The sequence below is a fragment of the Taudactylus pleione genome, unplaced genomic scaffold (assembly GCF_031769625.1).
Source record: "Taudactylus pleione unplaced genomic scaffold, aTauple2 ptg002059l, whole genome shotgun sequence".
NCBI classification, from domain to species: domain Eukaryota; kingdom Metazoa; phylum Chordata; class Amphibia; order Anura; family Myobatrachidae; genus Taudactylus; species Taudactylus pleione.
The window spans coordinates 110,240-130,874 of NW_028286454.1; the positions used below are offsets into that span (position 1 = coordinate 110,240).

At 46.0% G+C, this 20,635-nt stretch overlaps 1 protein-coding gene across 1 annotated transcript in view; it reads right to left on the reverse strand.

Moving 5' to 3' along the window:
- LOC148435696 (sodium-coupled neutral amino acid transporter 3-like) overlaps nt 1-20,635 on the reverse strand; it is a 137,015-nt gene that overhangs the window by 36,965 nt on the left and 79,415 nt on the right. Inside the window, exons 3-4 of the mRNA XM_088465630.1 lie at nt 13,685-13,763; nt 4,636-4,751 (exon numbers count right to left, since the gene is read on the reverse strand). Of these exons, the coding sequence (XP_088321756.1) occupies nt 4,636-4,751; nt 13,685-13,763 (195 nt within the window). The remainder of the gene's footprint in view (nt 1-4,635; nt 4,752-13,684; nt 13,764-20,635) is intronic.

The following is a 20,635-nucleotide window of genomic DNA, read 5'->3' on the forward strand; positions in this document are numbered from 1 at the left end:
GCAACAGGAGGTCGTCCAGATACGGCAGCAGCCGTACATTCTGGTTCCGAAGATGTGCGGCCATGACCGACATAATCTTTGTGAATACCCTCGGTGCCGTGGAGAGGCCAAAGGGTAGAGCCCGGAACTGATAATGATGTTGAAGGATAGCGAACCTCAGATACCGCTGGTGCGAAAGTGCTATCGGAACATGGAGGTAGGCGTCCTGGATATCCAGGGACACCATGTAATCCCCAGGTTCCATCGCCAGAATGATGGAACGTAACGTTTCCATCCTGAATTTGGGAACTCTGAGGAATTTGTTCAGAGACTTCAAATTGAGGATAGGGCGATGAGAACCATTGGGTTTCTGCACCAGAAACAGAGAAGAATAATACCCCGTCTCTCGTTGTAATTGAGGAAGGGGAACAATGACCCCTGCTTTCAGCAAGGACTCTATAGCTTCCTGAATCTGTAAAGTCTTGGTCTGGTCCTGAGAAGGACTCGTGCAGAAAAACTGGTGGGGCGGTCTGTGCCGAAAAGACAGGGCGTACCCATGGGAGACCACTTCTCGAACCCAGGCATCTGTGGTGGTATTGTGCCAGCACTGGGCAAATAGAAGAAGTCGGCCTCCCACTCTGAGGTCCCCAAGAGGGAGGCCCGTCCCATCAGGCAGAAGGATTATCTTCCTGCTTGGAAGAAGGGCGCCTGGCACTCCAAGCCTGCTTCTTTGGCTTAGAAGCGGCCTTGGTCGCCGACTGCCTCGGGAAGGACTGACCTTTGGCCTTGCCCTGAACCCGAAAGGACCGAAAGGCAGAGCTCCGTACCTTGGTAGGTGCAGAAACCGAAGGGAGGAAGGCTGATTTAGACTTAGCTAGAGTATCCACTATTTTGTCCAAGTCTGGACCAAAAAGAAACTCTCCATTAAACAGTAAGGCCTCCAGTCCCTTTTTGGAGTCTGCGTCAGCTCTCCAAGACCGCAGCCACAAGGACCGACGTGCTGACACAGCTGCAGCCGACACCCTAGAGGTCAGCAGGCTTGCATCCAACGATGCTTCCCCAATGTAGGAAGCCGCATCCCTCATTTGTCCTATCAACGCTCTCTGGATCTCCGGAGCATCATCCGGAAAGGTATCCTCCAAAGCGTTGGCCCAGCTCTCGATGGCCTTAGCCACCCAAGAGATGGCCATGGACGGACGGGCCACCGCCCCCGAGAGAGAGTAGATAGACTTTAAACAAGTCACCACTTTCCTGTCCATGGGATCTTTCAGGAAGGAGATCGACGGCAAAGGCAACGTAGCCCTTTTAATTAAGCGGGTGACATGGGAATCCACCGCAGGCGGAGTTTCCCATTTCCTGCAATGAGCCTCAGGAAAAGGATAGTTTGAAGCCAACCGTTGGAATCTCTTGCTGGGCAACTGCCAGGCCCCCGCCATATGATCCGTCAACTGGTCGGACAGGGGAAAAACAGTCGAAGCTACTTTGGCCTTTTTAAAATTAGGGAACTTCGACCTGGGAGCCGGCGCATCCTCCTCTATATAAAGGATGGCCCGCACCGCCCTAACCAATGCCGGCACATTAATGGAGGCCTCCACCTCCTGGGCCCCGGCATCCGAGTCAGAGTCTTCATGGATCTCTCCGTCATCTGAAGACACGTTCGTGTCCGTGAACTGCGCCGCCAGTGAAGCCGAAATGGGGCGCTTGGACGCCTTTGGGGGCAAATCACTGTGCACCATTGACTGAAAAGCCGATGACGAAGCCGCCAGGCTCTGAACAGAGCTGGAGAGGACATCCACCCAGGGAGGGGGTACCGTTTGAGGATACCCCTGAAAGGGTACCATCGACTGCTGCGTCACCGTGGGAGATTGCACGCATACAGGCAATCCCGCATAAGGACCCACAGTCTGAGACCCGGAAGGAGACTGCACCAGACGCGTAACACCCGGGGAACGGGAGATGGTAGGCTGGGGCAACGCCCTAGAAGGGACCGCAGTCGGGGCCGCAAGCCGGTCCGCGATCGACGCCAGCACTTTGTGTAAACATCGCCCAAGGAGGATCCTGCGGTTTAGAAGGACCAGGTACCAGCTGGCACCGCCCGCACAGACCGTCCTGAGACAAATCCGCCCCCTCAACCCCTGCCGAACAGCGTCGGCAGGAAAACAACACAGGAGCCACGGAGCGCTCATTCTCTTCATCAGACATGACACAAAACTTTTGCAATAAAAATGTATCACCGAAAAGAGGTAAGGCGTATAACACCCACGCACTCCCAAGTATGCAACACAAACAGCCCACAATATGGTACTGAGGAGCACACCGCAGTATGTGACGGACCTCACAAATACGTAGATATATATAAGTGAGGTACACAGAAAGAACACCCCTCCCCCACGCACCTGCGGGCCGTAGGAGAAGGAAAGGGATAGGTATAAGCTGACAGTAAGTAGAAAATAAGCACAGACAGCAGCACTAGTAATAGTCACATACCATGCAGAGAAGTTATACTCACTGCACCTTCCGCTACAATCACCCTCCCAGAGTCAGTGTCTGGGAGGGCTATAGCGCTGCGAACACTGGGCCTGATTCAGATCGCTCGTAAGCGTCCGCTCGTTCGCTCCGAGCGATGTTCGCACATCTGCGCATGCGTATGGGTCGTAATGCGCATGCGCCAACCAGTCATTACGGTCGAAAATAGAGCGCTCGCAAAATAGCGAGTGCCTGCTAATTTGAGTGACAGGATGAGGCGTTTGTGGGTGGTAACAGGGGAAGGTGCTTGAAAACGGGGAGTGGTGATCCGAACGCAGGCGTGCCAAAAGGTCAAAACGGGCGTTTTAAGGGTGTGCATAATTAACAAAGCAGCGTCATCGACCACGTCACTTGGCTGTTTCTTAGCCTGAACTGCTCGCATGATTGCGGTAGGATAAACCTACCACAAGCACTGCGAGCAGTTCGATGTACTCGATTAATCAAATAAACAGCGGAGATGACGTATGATGCGAGCGGCCAGGGGGCGTCTTTACAAAATAGTGAGCGCATGTTTCGTTCGCTCGCTCAGACATAGAGGCGTCAACAGACCGCAAAGAGCGAGCGAGCCGGCCCCTTTTTCTGAACGAGTGAGCGCAAATAGCGTCCAGCTCTGAATCAGGCCCACTGTCCTTTGCAGGGGGAGAGGTACGCAGGGGGACCGGTCCACTGGATACCGCCTGGGAGCTCTGCGTTGCTGCCTTGAGAAGATGGCCGCCGGAGAGCTCTGAGGAGGAGTGGCCGAGAGAGAGAACAGCCCAGCGACGCCAGCACGCATGAGAGAAGGCGCGCTGGGCTGAGGGGAGGCTGCCTCCCCTGGCTAGTAATTAACCCCCAGGGATGCCGGTTCCCTGCCGGTCCTTACACCCTGGTGGTCCAGCGGTCACGCGGGGTATTCCTGAAGAGGGGGAGCCCGCCGTCGCTACTAGCGCCTCCGGTCTGTCCCCAGAGACCGGCGGCTGAAGACTACCTTTGTATTCCCCCGCGCGCAGCATGAAGCGCTGCACGCGGCTTACCTGGCCCCGTGCGTCCGATATAGATATGAGAGATAGACAGATGTAGATATGAGATAGATAGATATGAGATATAGATATGAGATAGATAGATATGAGATATAGATATGAGATACATAGATAGATAGATAGATATGAGATAGGTAGGTAGATAGATAGATAGACAGATATGAGATAGGTAGGTAGATAGATAGATATGATATAGATAGATATAGATATGAGATAGGTAGATAGATAGATATGAGATAGATAGATAGACAGATATGAGATAGGTAGATATGAGATATAGATATGAGATACATAGATAGATAGATAGATATGAGATAGGTAGGTAGATAGATAGATAGACAGATATGAGATAGGTAGGTAGATAGATAGATATGATATAGATAGATATAGATATGAGATAGATAGATAGATAGATATGATATAGATAGATAGATATGATATAGATAGATAGATATGAGATAGGTAGATAGATAGACAGATATGAGATAGGTAGGTAGATAGATATGATATAGATAGATAGATATGAGATAGGTAGATAGATAGATATGAGATAGATAGATATGAGATAGATAGATAGATATGAGATAGATAGATAGTGAGGTAGTCATGAGAAGCACGATATTTACAACAATGATGTTCTACTTTGCGCAAATGTTTTTCAAGATGTAATTAGAAAAGATGCCAAGGCTGAGATCCTACTTACCATTTATCTAGCATATTCTAGAAGATCATAGCTAGAATCTGATTGGTTGCTATGGGCAACATCTCCATTTCTAAAAACTCTCACTTTAGTAAATATAGCCGTAAAACGGATGTAGTACAATAACAGGATCTGTGATGTTACTGAATGACAGTATATAAGAGGTTTGTGTAGTAATGGCAGCCTCAGTGCTTTCTGTATCATCATGGTGGTACTGGTGGTTACCTAATGTTAGTGGGGTAGTGACTTTATAAAGAGGGGCAATGTATTATTCTAGTGTTACACATCCATTATAGACATTAATAGACTTAGTGCTGGTAACTGAGCACTAGAAGCAGCGGCTGAGGTCATATATACAGATATTACCAATGGCCCATCGCATGCACTATCCCAAGTATCAGAAGTACTCACAGGAAGAGAAGCACGCCAGTGTTAGCCATGGCATATGCCAGTCCTAGGATGCCGCTGCCCATAATGGCATTACTAAGGTTAAATACTGACATGCCAAACGACGTCTTCCCCTCGAACTGTGGACACAGAAAATTAGCATTATGGCCATTCTGTAAGACAAGACATAGTGTATATACATAGTACATGGTAGGACAAGTTACACTGTGTATCTATAGACTGGCACTTATACCATCTCCTCCTCGCCACTGCCAGTACCAAGCCCTTGGGTTCTGCCACCCTGTTGCCTACTTGGGTACTATGGGCCTGATTCAGCAAGAAACGCAGCCGCAAACTTGCACGCACTCGGTGGATTGTTGCGGTCTGCGCACGAACCAGTCACAGCGATCAGGGAAGAGATCGCAGGCTACACGCAGACCCAGGGAATAGTGATTGACAAGAAGTGACCATTTGTGGGTGGTGACGGGGAGTGGTCGGCCGAACGCAGGCGTGCCAGTGCGTTCAAACGCTGTTATAGGGGCGTGCATAATTAAGCCCCTGCGATGGAAGACGCAGCCTGAGATCTATTTACACACGGGAAGATTAGAAATGTCTGCGGGAGGGTCAGGTCAACCACTATTGTGCATATGGGTCCGATGGTTCTCGATGTTACCGATGTTTTCGCTGTGTTGCGAGGTGTAGAGGACGTAAGGTAAAGAGAAAGTGGGCGGCATTATGTAGTGCTGGGCGTCTGATTATTGTGGGCGGCATTATGTAGTGCTGGGCGTCTGATTATTGTGCTGCGGTGGCATAGCGTATGTATACATTAGCATATTCCCGCAGCATAGCGTGTGTATACATTAGCATATTCCCGCAGCATAGCGTATGTACACATTAGCATATTCCCGCAGCATAGCGTGTGTATACATTAGCATATTCCCGCAGCATAGCGTGTATACATTAGCATATTCCCGCAGCATAGCGTGTGTATACATTAGCATATTCCCGCAGCATAGCGTGTGTATACATTAGCATATTCCCGCAGCATAGCGTGTGTATACATTAGCATATTCCCGCAGCATAGCGTGTGTGTACATTAGCATATTCCCGCAGCCTAGCGTGTGTGTACATTAGCATATTCCCGCAGCATAGCGTATGTACACATTAGCATATTCCCGCAGCATAGCGTATGTACACATTAGCATATTCCCGCAGCATAGCGTATGTATACATTAGCATATTCCCGCAGCACAGCGTATGTATACATTAGCATATTCCCGCAGCATAGCGTATGTATACATTAGCATATTCCCGCAGCATAGCGTATGTATACATTAGCATATTCCCGCAGCATAGCGTATGTATACATTAGCATATTCCCGCAGCATAGCGTATGTATACATTAGCATATTCCCGCAGCATAGCGTATGTATACATTAACATATTCCCGCAGCATAGCGTATGTATACAGTAACATATTCCCGCAGCATAGCGTATGTATACAGTAGCATATTCCCGCAGCATAGCGTGTGTGTACATTAACATATTCCCGCAGCATAGCGTATGTACACATTAGCATATTCCCGCAGCATAGCGTATGTAAACATTAGCATATTCCCGCAGCATAGCGTATGTATACATTAGCATATTCCCGCAGCATAGCGTATGTATACATTAGCATATTCCCGCAGCATAGCGTATGTATACATTAGCATATTCCAGCAGCATAGCGTATGTATACATTAGCATATTCCCGCAGCATAGCGTATGTATACATTAACATATTCCCGCAGCATAGCGTATGTATACAGTAACATATTCCCGCAGCATAGCGTATGTATACAGTAGCATATTCCCGCAGCATAGCGTATGTATACATTAGCATATTCCCGCAGCATAGCGTATGTATACATTAGCATATTCCCGCAGCATAGCGTATGTACACATTAGCATATTCCCGCAGCAGCCGGGTGTGTGCGCGTGCAGCATTGTGCTCCGTGCTGAATCAGCCCCAATGACCGCTGAAGCAGCCACGATCATAGACCTTAAAGTCCATGTCCTGCAATGTTCTGTCCTGTAAATCACTGTAAGCTTGTTTTGTTCTTACTGTTTCTGTAGTCTGTAAGACGCTGCGGACAGTTGTGGCGCCATATAAATGATAAAAATATTATATGTGTATCTTATGCTATGTATCTTATACAGAGTATCTTATACTATGTATTGTTCATCTCAAAGACACCAGTGTACATACATACTACTTCTCAGGATAAACTGTACTGTGTATCTTATAATGTGCATCTTACAATGTGTATCTTACAATGTGCATCTTATGTGCATCTTACAATGTGCATCTTACAATGTGCATCTTATAATGTGCATCTTATAATGTGCATCTTATAATGTGCATCTTACAATGTGTATCTTATAATGTGCATCTTATAATGTGCATCTTACAATGTGTATAAGATACTCTGTATAAAATACATGTATGTTATACTGTGTATTTTATATACCATGTCATTTATCTCATATATTTTGTGCGTCATAATCTGAGACGGGAAACAGTTCACACACTACAGCTAAGAGTAAATTATACTGTGTGTTATATATACAGTGCATTGTAATCTGTGTATTGTATACAGTGCATTGTAATCTGTGTATTGTATACAGTGCATTGTATACTGTGTATTATATACAGTGCATTGTAATTGGTGTATTGTATACAATGTATTGTAATCTGTGTATTGTATACAGTGTATTGTAATCTGTGTTTTGTATACAGTGCATTGTATACTGTGTATTATATACAGTGCATTGTAATCGGTGTATTGTATACAGTGCATTGTAATCTGTGTATTATATACACAGTGCATTGCATACTGTGTATTATATACAGTGCATTTTAATTGGTGTATTGTATACAGTGCATTGTAATCGGTGTATTATATACAGTGTATTGTAATCTGTGTATTGTATACAGTGTATTGTATACTGTGTATTATATAAAGTGTATTGTAATCTGTGTATTGTATACAGTGCATTGTAGTCTGTGTATTATATACAGTGCATTGTATACTGTGTATTGTAGTCTATGTATTGTAATCTGTGTATTATATACATTGCATTGTAGTCTGTGTATTGTAGTCTGTGTATTATATACATTGCATTGTAATCTGTGTATTGTATACAGTGTATTGTATACTGTGTATTATATAAAGTGTATTGTAATCTGTGTATTGTATACAGTGCATTGTAGTCTGTGTATTATATACAGTGCATTGTATACTGTGTATTGTAGTCTATGTATTGTAATCTGTGTATTATATACATTGCATTGTAGTCTGTGTATTGTAGTCTGTGTATTATATACATTGCATTGTAATCTGTGTATTGTATACAGTGTATTGTAATCTGTGTATTGTATACAGTGTATTGTAATCTGTGTATTGTATACAGTGCATTGTATACTGTGTATTATATACAGTGCATTGTAATCTGTGTATTATATACAGTGCACTGTATACTGTGTATTATATACAGTGCATTGTAATCTGTGTATTGTATACAGTGCATTGTAATCTGTGTACTGTATACAGTGCATTGTAATTTGTGTATTTTATACAGTGCAATGCAATCTGTGTATTGTATACTGTGCATTGTAATCTGTGTACTGCATACAGTGTATTTTAATATGTGTATTATATACAGTGTATTGTATACAGTATATTTTAATATGTGTATTGTATACAATGCATTGTAATCTGTGTATTGTTTACAGTGTATTGTAATCCGTGTATTGTATACAGTGTATTGTAATCTATTTTAATATGTGTAGTGTATACAATGCATTGTAATCTGTGTATTGTATACAGTGCATTGTAATCTGTGTATTGCATACAGTGTATTGTAATCTGTGTATTGTATACAATGCATTGTAATCTGTGTATTGTATACAATGCATTGTAATCTGTGTATTGTAATCTGTGTATTGTATACAGTGTATTGTATACAGTGTATTGTAATCTGTGTATTATATACTGTGCATTGTAATCTGTGTATTGTAAACAGTGCATTGCAATCTGTGTATTATATACTGTGCATTGTAATCTGTGTATTGTATACAGTGCATTGTATACTGTATATTGTAATCTGTGTATTGTATACAGTGCATTGTAATCTGTGTATTGTATACAGTGCATTGTAATCTGTGTATTATATACTGTGCATTGTAATCTGTATATTGTATACAGTGCATTGTATACTGTATATTGTAATCTGTGTATTTTATATAGTGCATTGTAATCTGTGTACTGTATACTGTGTTTTGTAATCTGTGTATTATATACAGTGCATTGTATACTGTGTATTGTAGTCTATGTATTGTAATCTGTGTATTGTATACAGTGCATTGTAGTCTGTGTATTATATACAGTGCATTGTATACTGTGTATTGTAATCTGTGTATTATATACATTGCATTGTAGTCTGTGTACTGTAGTCTGTGTATTATATACATTGCATTGTAATCTGTGTATTGTATACAGTGTATTGTAATCTGTGTATTGTATACAGTGCATTGTATACTGTGTATTATATACAGTGTATTGTAATCTGTGTATTGTATACTGTGTATTATATACAGTGCATTGTAATCTGTGTATTGTATACTGTGTATTATATACAGTGCATTGTAATCGGTGTATTATATACAGTGTATTGTAATCTGTGTATTGTATACAGTGTATTGTAATCTGTGTATTGTATACAGTGTATTATATAAAGTGTATTGTAATCTGTGTATTGTATACAGTGTATTGTAATCTGTGTATTGTATACAGTGCATTGTATACTGTGTATTATATACAGTGCATTGTAATCTGTGTATTATATACAGTGCACTGTATACTGTGCATTATATATACAGTGCATTGTAATCGGTGTATTGTATACAGTGTATTGTAATCTGTGTATTGTATACAGTGCATTGTATACTGTGTATTATATATACAGTGCATTGTAATCGGTGTATTGTATACAGTGCATTGTAATTTGTGTATTTTATACAGTGCAATGCAATCTGTGTATTGTATACTGTGTATTATAATATGTGTATTATATACAGTGTATTGTATACTGTGTATTTTAATATGTGTATTGTATACAATGCATTGTAATCTGTGTATTGTAATCCGTGTATTGTATACAGTGTATTGTAATCCGTGTATTGTATACAGTGTATTGTAATCTATGTATTTTAATATGTGTATTGTATACAATGCATTGTAATCTGTGTATTGTATACAGTGCATTGTAATCTGTGTATTGCATACAGTGTATTGTAATCTGTGTATTGTATACAATGCATTGCAATCTGTGTATTGTATACAATGCATTGTAATCTGTGTATTGTATACAGTGCATTGTAATCTGTGTATTGTATACAGTGCATTGTAATCTGTGTATTGTATACAGTGCATTGTAATCTGTGTATTATATACTGTGCATTGTAATCTGTGTATTGTAAACAGTGCATTGTAATCTGTGTATTGTATACAGTGCATTGTAATCTGTGTATTATATACTGTGCATTGTAATCTGTGTATTATATACTGTGCATTGTAATCTGTGTATTGTATACAGTGCATTGTAATCTGTGTATTGTATACAGTGCATTGTATACTGTGTATTGTATACAGTGCATTGTAATCTGTGTATTGTATACAGTGCATTGTAATCTGTGCATTGTAATCTGTATATTGTATACAGTGCATTGTATACTGTATATTGTAATCTGTGTATTTTATATAGTGCATTGTAATCTGTGTATTATATACTGTGTTTTGTAATCTGTGTATTATATACAGTGCATTGTATACTGTGTATTGTAGTCTATGTATTGTAGTCTGTTTATTGAAATCTGTGTATTGTATACAGTGCATTGTAGTCTGTGTATTATATACATTGCATTGTATACTGTGTATTGTAGTCTGTGTATTATATACATTGCATTTATACTGTGCATTGTAGTCTGTGTATTATATACATTGCATTGTATACTGTGTATTGTAGTCTGTGTATTATATACATTGCATTGTATACTGTGTATTGTGTTCTATGTATTGTAATCTGTGTATTATATACAGTGCATTGTAGTCTGTGTATTATATACATTGCATTGTATACTGTTTGTTGCAGTCTGTGTATTATATACATTGCATTGTATACTGTGTATTGTAGTCTGTGTATTATATACATTGCATTGTATACTGTGTATTGTAGTCTGTGTATTATATACATTGCATTGTATACTGTGTATTGTAGTCTGTGTATTATATACATTGCGTTGTATACTGAGTATTGTAGTCTGTGTATTATAATCTGTGTATTGTAGTCTGTGTATTATATACATTGCGTTGTATACTGTGTATTATAATCTGTGTATTGTAGTCTGTATTTTATACGAAGGCCGGGATGTACTAAGGGGTAAAATGCTGTTTTTGGGATTTGACCGTATTGCTCATATGTACCAAGCTCTGGTTTGTGATACCGGTGGGTAATGCCATCTTTAGATGGCATCACCAAATAGAAGCTTATGGGCTTTTTATCAGGTTTCCTCTGAGAGGCAAGAGGTGGGATGTAATGCATTGTGGATGCGATGCTTAGTACATCTCACCCTATGTATTTTATACTGTCATTTATTCTTTTACACTGTGTATCTTACTCTAAGACAATACAGACCCGCTCGCACCGTCACACCACGGCATGGCGCGACTAGAAGAGCTGTTTAACAGGCAAGAAGGTAACATGTATGTGGACACATCTGTATCCCAGCAGGATACGGCACCGTGTCATTGGTCCCAAAGTTATCCACAATTGGTTCGAGGAGCATCTGGAGAGTTCACCACGTTCACCCGACATGAACCAAACTGAACATTTATGTGGTGGAGACGTCCACTCGCCCCTAACATCCTGCAGGTAGAAATATCAGGGATCTGTGGGAAGCTATGCAGAAGACCTGGGTATGGGATCGCTCCAGAGGTCTTCTGTCCACTTGTGGAATCAATGCCACATCCAGTAGCTGCACTTTGCCAGGCTAGAGGGGCTCCTACACGATAGTAGGCATCTATCTCATAACTTCTGCCACTTCAATGTATATTTTATACCATGTATTTCATACTGCGTAACTTATACCGCGATATTTTATACCACATATCTTATTCCGCATATTTTATGCTGGATCATTTATACTGTGTACTGTATATTTTATACTGTGTATTCTATACCGTGTATCTTATACTGTATATTTTATACTGTGTATTCTATACCGTGTATCTTATACTGTATATTTTATACTGTGTATTCTATACCGTGTATCTTATACTGTATATTTTATACCGTGTATTCTATACCGTGTATCTTATGCTGGATAATTTGTACCATATATTTTATACTGTGTATTGTATACCGTGTATCTTATACTGTATATTTTATACCATGTATTTCATACTGCGTAACTTATACCGTAATATTTTATACCACATATCTTATTCCCGAATATTTTATGCTGGATCATTTATACTGTATATTTTATACTGTGTATTGTATACCGTGCATCTTATACTGTATATTTTATACTGTGTATTGTATAGCGTGTATTTTGTACAGTGTATCTTATGTTGGATAATTTGTACATATATATTTTATACTGTGTATTTTGTACAGTGTATCTTATACTGTATATTTTATACTGTGTATTGTATAGCGTGTATTTTGTACAGTGTATCTTATACTGTATATTTTATACTTTGTATTGTATAGCGTGTATTTTGTACAGTGTATCTTATACTGTGTATTGTATACCGTGTATTGTATACCGTGTATCTTATGCTGGATAATTTGTACCATATATTTTATACTGTGTATTGTATACCGTGTATTTTGTACAGTGTATCTTATGTTGGATAATTTGTACCATATATTTTATACTGTGTATTTTGTACCGTGTATCTTATACTGTATATTTTATACCGTGTATTTTGTACAGTGTATCTTATACTGTATATTTTATACTGTGTATTGTATACTGTGTATTTTGTACAGTGTATCTTATACTGTATATTGTATACTGTGTATTGTATACCGTGTATTTTGTACAGTGTATCTTATGTTGGATAATTTGTACATATATATTTTATACTGTGTATTGTATACCGTGTATCTTATACTCTATATTTTATACTGTATCTTAATTTGAGACAAGAAACTGTGGCCCTGAGTCAGAGCCGCTCGCGAGCGCTGTGCGCTCGCAAGTGGGCCGATGTTTTTGCACTGCGCATGCGCCGCCTCCGGCGTGCGCGAGCCGCGCTGAGTGACTGAAGTTCAGTCTCTACGGGGCTCGCAGCAAAACGGGGCAGCTGTCAATGGTGAGTGACAGCTCGCCCCATTTTGTGGGCGGGTAGGGGGGTGGTTGGACAAACGCAGGCATTCCCTGTTTGTTGTGAGGTCTTACTGACATCACTGCTGATACTGATGTCAGTAGAGGACTTACTGCTCTATTAGAGCAGGGAGTCCACTCGGCCTTGCGGCAGCCTAGACCCTAAAGTAGGGTCTCGTCGCAAGGCCGACGGTCACGATTATCGCAATGGTCTCCTGGCCGCTCGCACAAGCTGTGGGTGGTCTTGCGAGCGGCCGGAAAACAAAAGAAAAAAAAACGCCCAAAAACCCAGTGACCGGCCAGTGGCAGCGAGCGCGTCTGAATCAGGGCCTGTGTACACATGTACACACAAAACTGCTAAAAGTAAATTAAACTGTGTATTATATACTGTGTATCTTAATCAGACAACACTGTATTGCTTAAATATTGAATAAAACTGCAACAAAATATTAACAATCAGTTCTACTTTAGTCTAAGAGTCTGCTATTAATATCAGCAGGAAATGTCCCGTTATTCACATCTTCCAATAGTGACACATTTCTGCCCATGTAGCTGTTTTATGATGTGGAAAATAAGTTATCGCCCCTCTTACAATAAATGATATGTTTTTCTGTGGCTCTCGGTTTGGCTGTTACTCACATCTGTAAATCGGGGTTTCTCTTTACCGGAAACGTGAGGTAGAAACTCCACCAGCTCCTGATTTTCTGCTCCAATATAACTACAGGAACCAAATATTACTGTTACTATAGAGCAGCCTGAGATCAGAGGCTTGTATACTTTACAAAATGAGGGGTACAGGGACACACATGGCAGCAAGACAGAGGGGTACAGGGACACACATGGCAGCAAGACAGAGGGGTACAGGGACACACATGGCAGCAAGACAGAGGGGTACAGGGACTCACATGGCAGCAAGACAGAGGGGTACAGGGAGTCACATGGCAGCAAGACAGAGGGGTACAGGGAGTCACATGGCAGCAAGACAGAGGGGTACAGGGAGTCACATGGCAGCCAGACAGAGGGGTACAGGGACACACAAGGCAGCAAGACAGAGGGGTACAGGGACTCACATGGCAGCAAGACAGAGGGGTACAGGGACTCACATGGCAGCAAGACAGAGGGGTACAGGGACTCACATGGCAGCAAGACAGAGGGGTACAGGGACTCACATGGCAGCAAGACAGAGGGGTACAGGGACACACATGGCAGCAAGACAGAGGGGTAGAGGGACTCACATGGCAGCAAGACAGAGGGGTACAGGGAGTCACATGGCAGCCAGACAGAGGGGTACAGGGACACACAAGGCAGCAAGACAGAGGGGTACAGGGACACACATGGCAGCAAGACAGAGGGGTACAGGGACACACATGGCAGCAAGACAGAGGGGTACAGGGACACACATGGCAGCAAGACAGGGGGGAACAGGGATTCACATGCAGCAAGACAGGGGGGAACAGGGAGTCACATGGCAGCAAGACAGAGGGGTACATGGATTCACATTGCAGCAAGACAGAGGGGTACAGGGACACACATGGCAGCAAGACAGGGGGGAACAGGGATTCACATGCAGCAAGACAGGGGGGAACAGGGAGTCATATGGCAGCAAGACAGAGGGGTACAGGGATTCATATGCAGCAAGACAGAGGGGAACAGGGAGTCACATGGCAGCAAGACAGAGGGGTACAGGGAGTTACACAGGGCCCGGTTTAGCTGTGCACACTTTGCTGCAATGCGACTGTGTCTTCATCCTAATGCTGCAGCTTTTGGGATTCGTAGAGACACCATCTGTGCCAAACATCGCCCGCTGAGTACAGCATTGACCCTGTGCACCTCTGAATCAGACCAACAGTGAGAAATAAACGATTCACAGTGTAAGAAGGTAGCAGGGAGCACAGGGTAATGAGATACAGAGCGGGGAGCACAGGGTAATGAGATACAGAGCGGGGAGCACGGGGTAATGAGATACAGAGCGGGGAGTACGGGGTAAGGAGATACAGAGCGGGGAGCACGGGGTAAGAAGGTAGCAGGGAGCACAGGGTAAGGAGATACAGAGCGGGGAGCACAGGGTAAGGAGATACAGAGCGGGGAGCACAGGGTAATGAGATACAGAGTGGGGAGCACGGGGTAAGGAGATACAGAGTGGGGAGCACGGGGTAAGGAGATACAGAGCGGGGAGCACGGGGTAAGGAGATACAGAGCGGGGAGCACAGGGGAAGGAGATACACAGGAGGGAGCACAGGGTAAGGAGATACAGAGCGGGGAGCACAGGGTAAGGAGATACATAGGAGGGAGCACAGGGTAAGGAGATACAGAGCGGGGAGCACAGGGTAAGGAGATACAGAGCGGGGAGCACAGGGTAAGGAGATACAGAGCAGGGAGCACAGGGTAAGAAGATACAGAGCGGGGAGCACAGGGTAAGGAGATACATAGGAGGGAGCACAGGGTAAGGAGATACAGAGCGGGGAGCACAGGGTAAGGAGATACAGAGCGGGGAGCACAGGGTAAGGAGATACAGAGCGGGGAGCACAGGGTAAGGAGATACAGAGCAGGGAGCACAGGGTAAGGAGATACACAGGAGGGAGCACAGGGTAAGGAGATACAGAGCGGGGAGCACGGGGCAAGGAGATACACAGGAGGGAGAACAGGGTAAGGAGATACTGAGCGGGGAGCACAGGGTAAGGAGATACAGAGCGGGGAGCACGATGTAAGGAGATACAGAGCAGGGAGCACAGGGTAAGAAGATACAGAGCGGGGAGCACAGGGTAAGAAGATACAGAGCGGGGAGCACAGGGTAAGGAGATACAGAGAGGGGGGCACAGGGTAAGGAGATACAGAGCGGGGAGCACAGGGGAAGGAGATACAGAGCGGGGAGCACAGGGTAAGGAGATACAGAGCGGGGAGCACAGGGTAAGGAGATACAGAGCGGGGAGCACAGGGTAAGGAGATACAGAGCGGGGAGCACAGGGGAAGGAGATACACAGGAGGGAGCACAGGGTAAGGAGATACAGAGCGGGGAGCACAGGGTAAGGAGATACATAGGTGGGAGCACAGGGTAAGGAGATACAGAGCAGGGAGCACAGGGTAAGGAGATACATAGGAGGGAGCACAGGGTAAGGAGATACAGAGCGGGGAGCACGGGGTAAGGAGATACAGAGCGGGGAGCACGGGGTAAGGAGATACAGAGCGGGGAGCACGGGGTAAGGAGATACAGAGCGGGGAGCACGGGGTAAGGAGATACAGAGCGGGGAGCACGGGGTAAGGAGATACAGAGCGGGGAGCACGGGGTAAGGAGATACAGAGCGGGGAGCACGGGGTAAGGAGATACAGAGCGGGGAGCACGGGGTAAGGAGATACAGAGCGGGGAGCACGGGGTTAGGAGATACAGAGCGGGGAGCACGGGGTAAGGAGATACAGAGCGGGGAGCACAGGGTAAGGAGATACAGAGTGGGGAGCACAGGGTAAGGAGATACAGAGTAGGGATCACAGGGTAAGATGATACAGAGTGGGGAGCACAGGGTAAGGAGATACACAGGAGGGAGCACAGGGTAAGGAGATACAGAGCGGGGAGCACGGGGTAAGGAGATACAGAGCGGGGAGCACAGGGTAAGGAGATACACAGGAGGGAGCACAGGGTAAGGAGATACAGAGCGGGGAGCACGGGGTAAGGAGATACAGAGCGGGGAGCACAGGGTAAGGAGATACAGAGTGGGGAGCACAGGGTAAGGAGATACAGAGTAGGGAGCACAGGGTAAGATGATACAGAGTGGGGAGCACAGGGTAAGGAGATACACAGGAGGGAGCACAGGGTAAGGAGATACAGAGTGGGGAGCACAGGGTAAGGAGATACACAGGAGGGAGCACAGGGTAAGGAGATACAGAGCGGGGAGCACGGGGCAAGGAGATACACAGGAGGGAGCACAGGGTAAGGAGATACTGAGCGGGGAGCACAGGGTAAGGAGATACAGAGCGGGGAGCACGATGTAAGGAGATACAGAGCAGGGAGCACAGGGTAAGAAGATACAGAGCGGGGAGCACAGGGTAAGAAGATACAGAGCGGGGAGCACAGGGTAAGGAGATACAGAGCGGGGGGCACAGGGTAAGGAGATACAGAGCGGGGAGCACAGGGGAAGGAGATACAGAGCGGGGAGCACAGGGTAAGGAGATACAGAGCGGGGAGCACAGGGTAAGGAGATACAGAGCGGGGAGCACAGGGGAAGGAGATACACAGGAGGGAGCACAGGGTAAGGAGATACAGAGCGGGGAGCACAGGGTAAGGAGATACATAGGTGGGAGCACAGGGTAAGGAGATACAGAGGAGGGAGCACAGGGTAAGGAGATACAGAGCGGGGAGCACAGGGGAAGGAGATACACAGGAGGGAGCACAGGGTAAGGAGATACAGAGCGGGGAGCACAGGGTAAGGAGATACATAGGTGGGAGCACAGGGTAAGGAGATACACAGGAGGGAGCACAGGGTAAGGAGATACAGAGCGGGGAGCACAGGGTAAGGAGATACATAGGTGGGAGCACAGGGTAAGGAGATACAGAGCAGGGAGCACGGGGTAAGGAGATACAGAGCGGGGAGCACAGGGTAAGGAGATACACAGGAGGGAGCACAGGGTAAGGAGATACAGAGCGGGGAGCACAGGGTAAGGAGATACAGAGCGGGGAGCACAGGGTAAGGAGATACAGAGCGGGGAGCACAGGGGAAGGAGATACACAGGAGGGAGCACAGGGTAAGGAGATACAGAGCGGGGAGCACAGGGTAAGGAGATACATAGGTGGGAGCACAGGGTAAGGAGATACACAGGAGGGAGCACAGGGTAAGGAGATACAGAGCGGGGAGCACAGGGTAAGGAGATACATAGGTGGGAGCACAGGGTAAGGAGATACAGAGCAGGGAGCACAGGGTAAGGAGATACAGAGCGGGGAGCACAGGGTAAGGAGATACATAGGTGGGAGCACAGGGTAAGGAGATACACAGGAGGGAGCACAGGGTAAGGAGATACAGAGCGGGGAGCACAGGGTAAGGAGATACAGAGCGGGGAGCACAGGGTAAGGAGATACAGAGCGGGGAGCACAGGGGAAGGAGATACACAGGAGGGAGCACAGGGTAAGGAGATACAGAGCGGGGAGCACAGGGTAAGGAGATACATAGGTGGGAGCACAGGGTAAGGAGATACACAGGAGGGAGCACAGGGTAAGGAGATACAGAGCGGGGAGCACAGGGTAAGGAGATACATAGGTGGGAGCACAGGGTAAGGAGATACAGAGCAGGGAGCACGGGGTAAGGAGATACAGAGCGGGGAGCACGGGGTAAGGAGATACAGAGCGGGGAGCACGGGGTAAGGAGATACAGAGCGGGGAGCACAGGGTAAGGAGTTACAGAGCGGGGAGCACGGGGTAAGGAGATACACAGGAGGGAGCACAGGATAAGGAGATACACAGGAGGGAACACAGGGTAAGGAGATAAACAGGAGGGAGCACAGGGTAAGGAGATAAACAGGAGGGAGCACAGGGTAAGGAGATACAGAGCGGGGAGCACGGGGTAAGGAGATACAGAGCGGGGAGCACAGGGTAAGGAGTTACAGAGCGGGGAGCACGGGGTAAGGAGATACACAGGAGGGAACACAGGGTAAGGAGATAAACAGGAGGGAGCACAGGGTAAGGAGATACAGAGCGGGGAGCACGGGGTAAGGAGATACAGAGCGGAGAGCACAGGGTAAGGAGATACAGAGCGGGGAGCACAGGGTAAGGAGATACAGAGCGGGGAGCACAGGGTAAGGAGATACAGAGCAGGGAGCACGGGGTAAGGAGATACAGAGGGGGGAGCACAGGGTAAGGAGATACAGAGCGGGGAGCACGGGGTAAGGAGATGCACAGGAGGAAGCACAGGGTAAGGAGATACAGAGCGGGGAGCACAGGGTAAGGAGATACAGAGCGGGGATCACAGGGTAAGGAGATACAGAGCGGGGATCACAGGGTAAGGAGATACAGAGCGGGGATCACAGGGTAAGGAGATACAGAGTAGGGAGCACAGGGTAAGGAGATACATAGGAGGGAGCACGGGGTAAGGAGATACACAGGAGGGAGTACGGGGTAAAGAGATACATAGGAGGAAGCACAGGGTAAGGAGATACATAGGAGGGAGCACAGGGTAAGGAGATACATAGGAGGAAGCACAGGGTAAGGAGATACACAGGAGGAAGAACAGGGTAAGGAGATACAGAGGGGGGAGCACAGGGTAAGGAGATACAGAGCGGGGAGCACGGGGTAAGGAGATGCACAGGAGGAAGCACAGGGTAAGGAGATACAGAGCGGGGAGCACAGGGTAAGGAGATACAGAGCGGGGATCACAGGGTAAGGAGATACAGAGCGGGGATCACAGGGTAAGGAGATACAGAGCGGGGATCACAGGGTAAGGAGATACAGAGGGGGGAGCACAGGGTAAGGAGATGCACAGGAGGAAGCACAGGGTAAGGAGATACAGAGGGGGGAGCACAGGGTAAGGAGATGCACAGGAGGAAGCACAGGGTAAGGAGACACAGAGCGGGGAGCACAGGGTAAGGAGATACAGAGCGGGGATCACAGGGTAAGGAGATACTTAGGAGGAAGCACAGGGTAAGGAGATACATAGGAGGGAGCACAGGGTGAGGAGATACATAGGAGGGAGCACAGGGTGAGGAGATACAGAGGGGGGAGCACAGGGTAAGGAGATGCACAGGAGGAAGCACAGGGTAAGGAGACACAGAGCGGGGAGCACAGGTTAAGGAGATACATAGGTGGGAGCACAGGGTAAGGAGATACACAGGAGGGAGCACAGGGTAAGGAGATACAGAGCGGGGAGCACAGGGTAAGGAGATACATAGGTGGGAGCACAGGGTAAGGAGATACAGAGTGGGGAGCACGGGGTAAGGAGATACAGAGCGGGGAGCACGGGGTAAGGAGATACAGAGCGGGGAGCACAGGGTAAGGAGATACAGAGTGGGGAGCACAGGGTAAGGAGATACAGAGTAGGGAGCACAGGGTAAGATGATACAGAGTGGGGAGCACAGGGTAAGGAGATACACAGGAGGGAGCACAGGGTAAGGAGATACAGAGCGGGGAGCACGGGGTAAGGAGATACAGAGCGGGGAGCACAGGGTAAGGAGATACACAGGAGGGAGCACAGGGTAAGGAGATACAGAGCGGGGAGCACGGGGTAAGGAGATACAGAGCAGGGAGCACAGGGTAAGGAGATACAGAGTGGGGAGCACAGGGTAAGGAGATACAGAGTAGGGAGCACAGGGTAAGATGATACAGAGTGGGGAGCACAGGGTAAGGAGATACACAGGAGGGAGCACAGGGTAAGGAGATACATAGGAGGGAGCACAGGGTAAGGAGATACATAGGAGGAAGCACAGGGTAAGGAGATACACAGGAGGAAGAACAGGGTAAGGAGATACAGAGGGGGGAGCACAGGGTAAGGAGATACAGAGCGGGGATCACAGGGTAAGGAGATACTTAGGAGGAAGCACAGGGTAAGGAGATACATAGGAGGGAGCACAGGGTGAGGAGATACATAGGAGGGAGCACGGGGTAAGGAGATACAG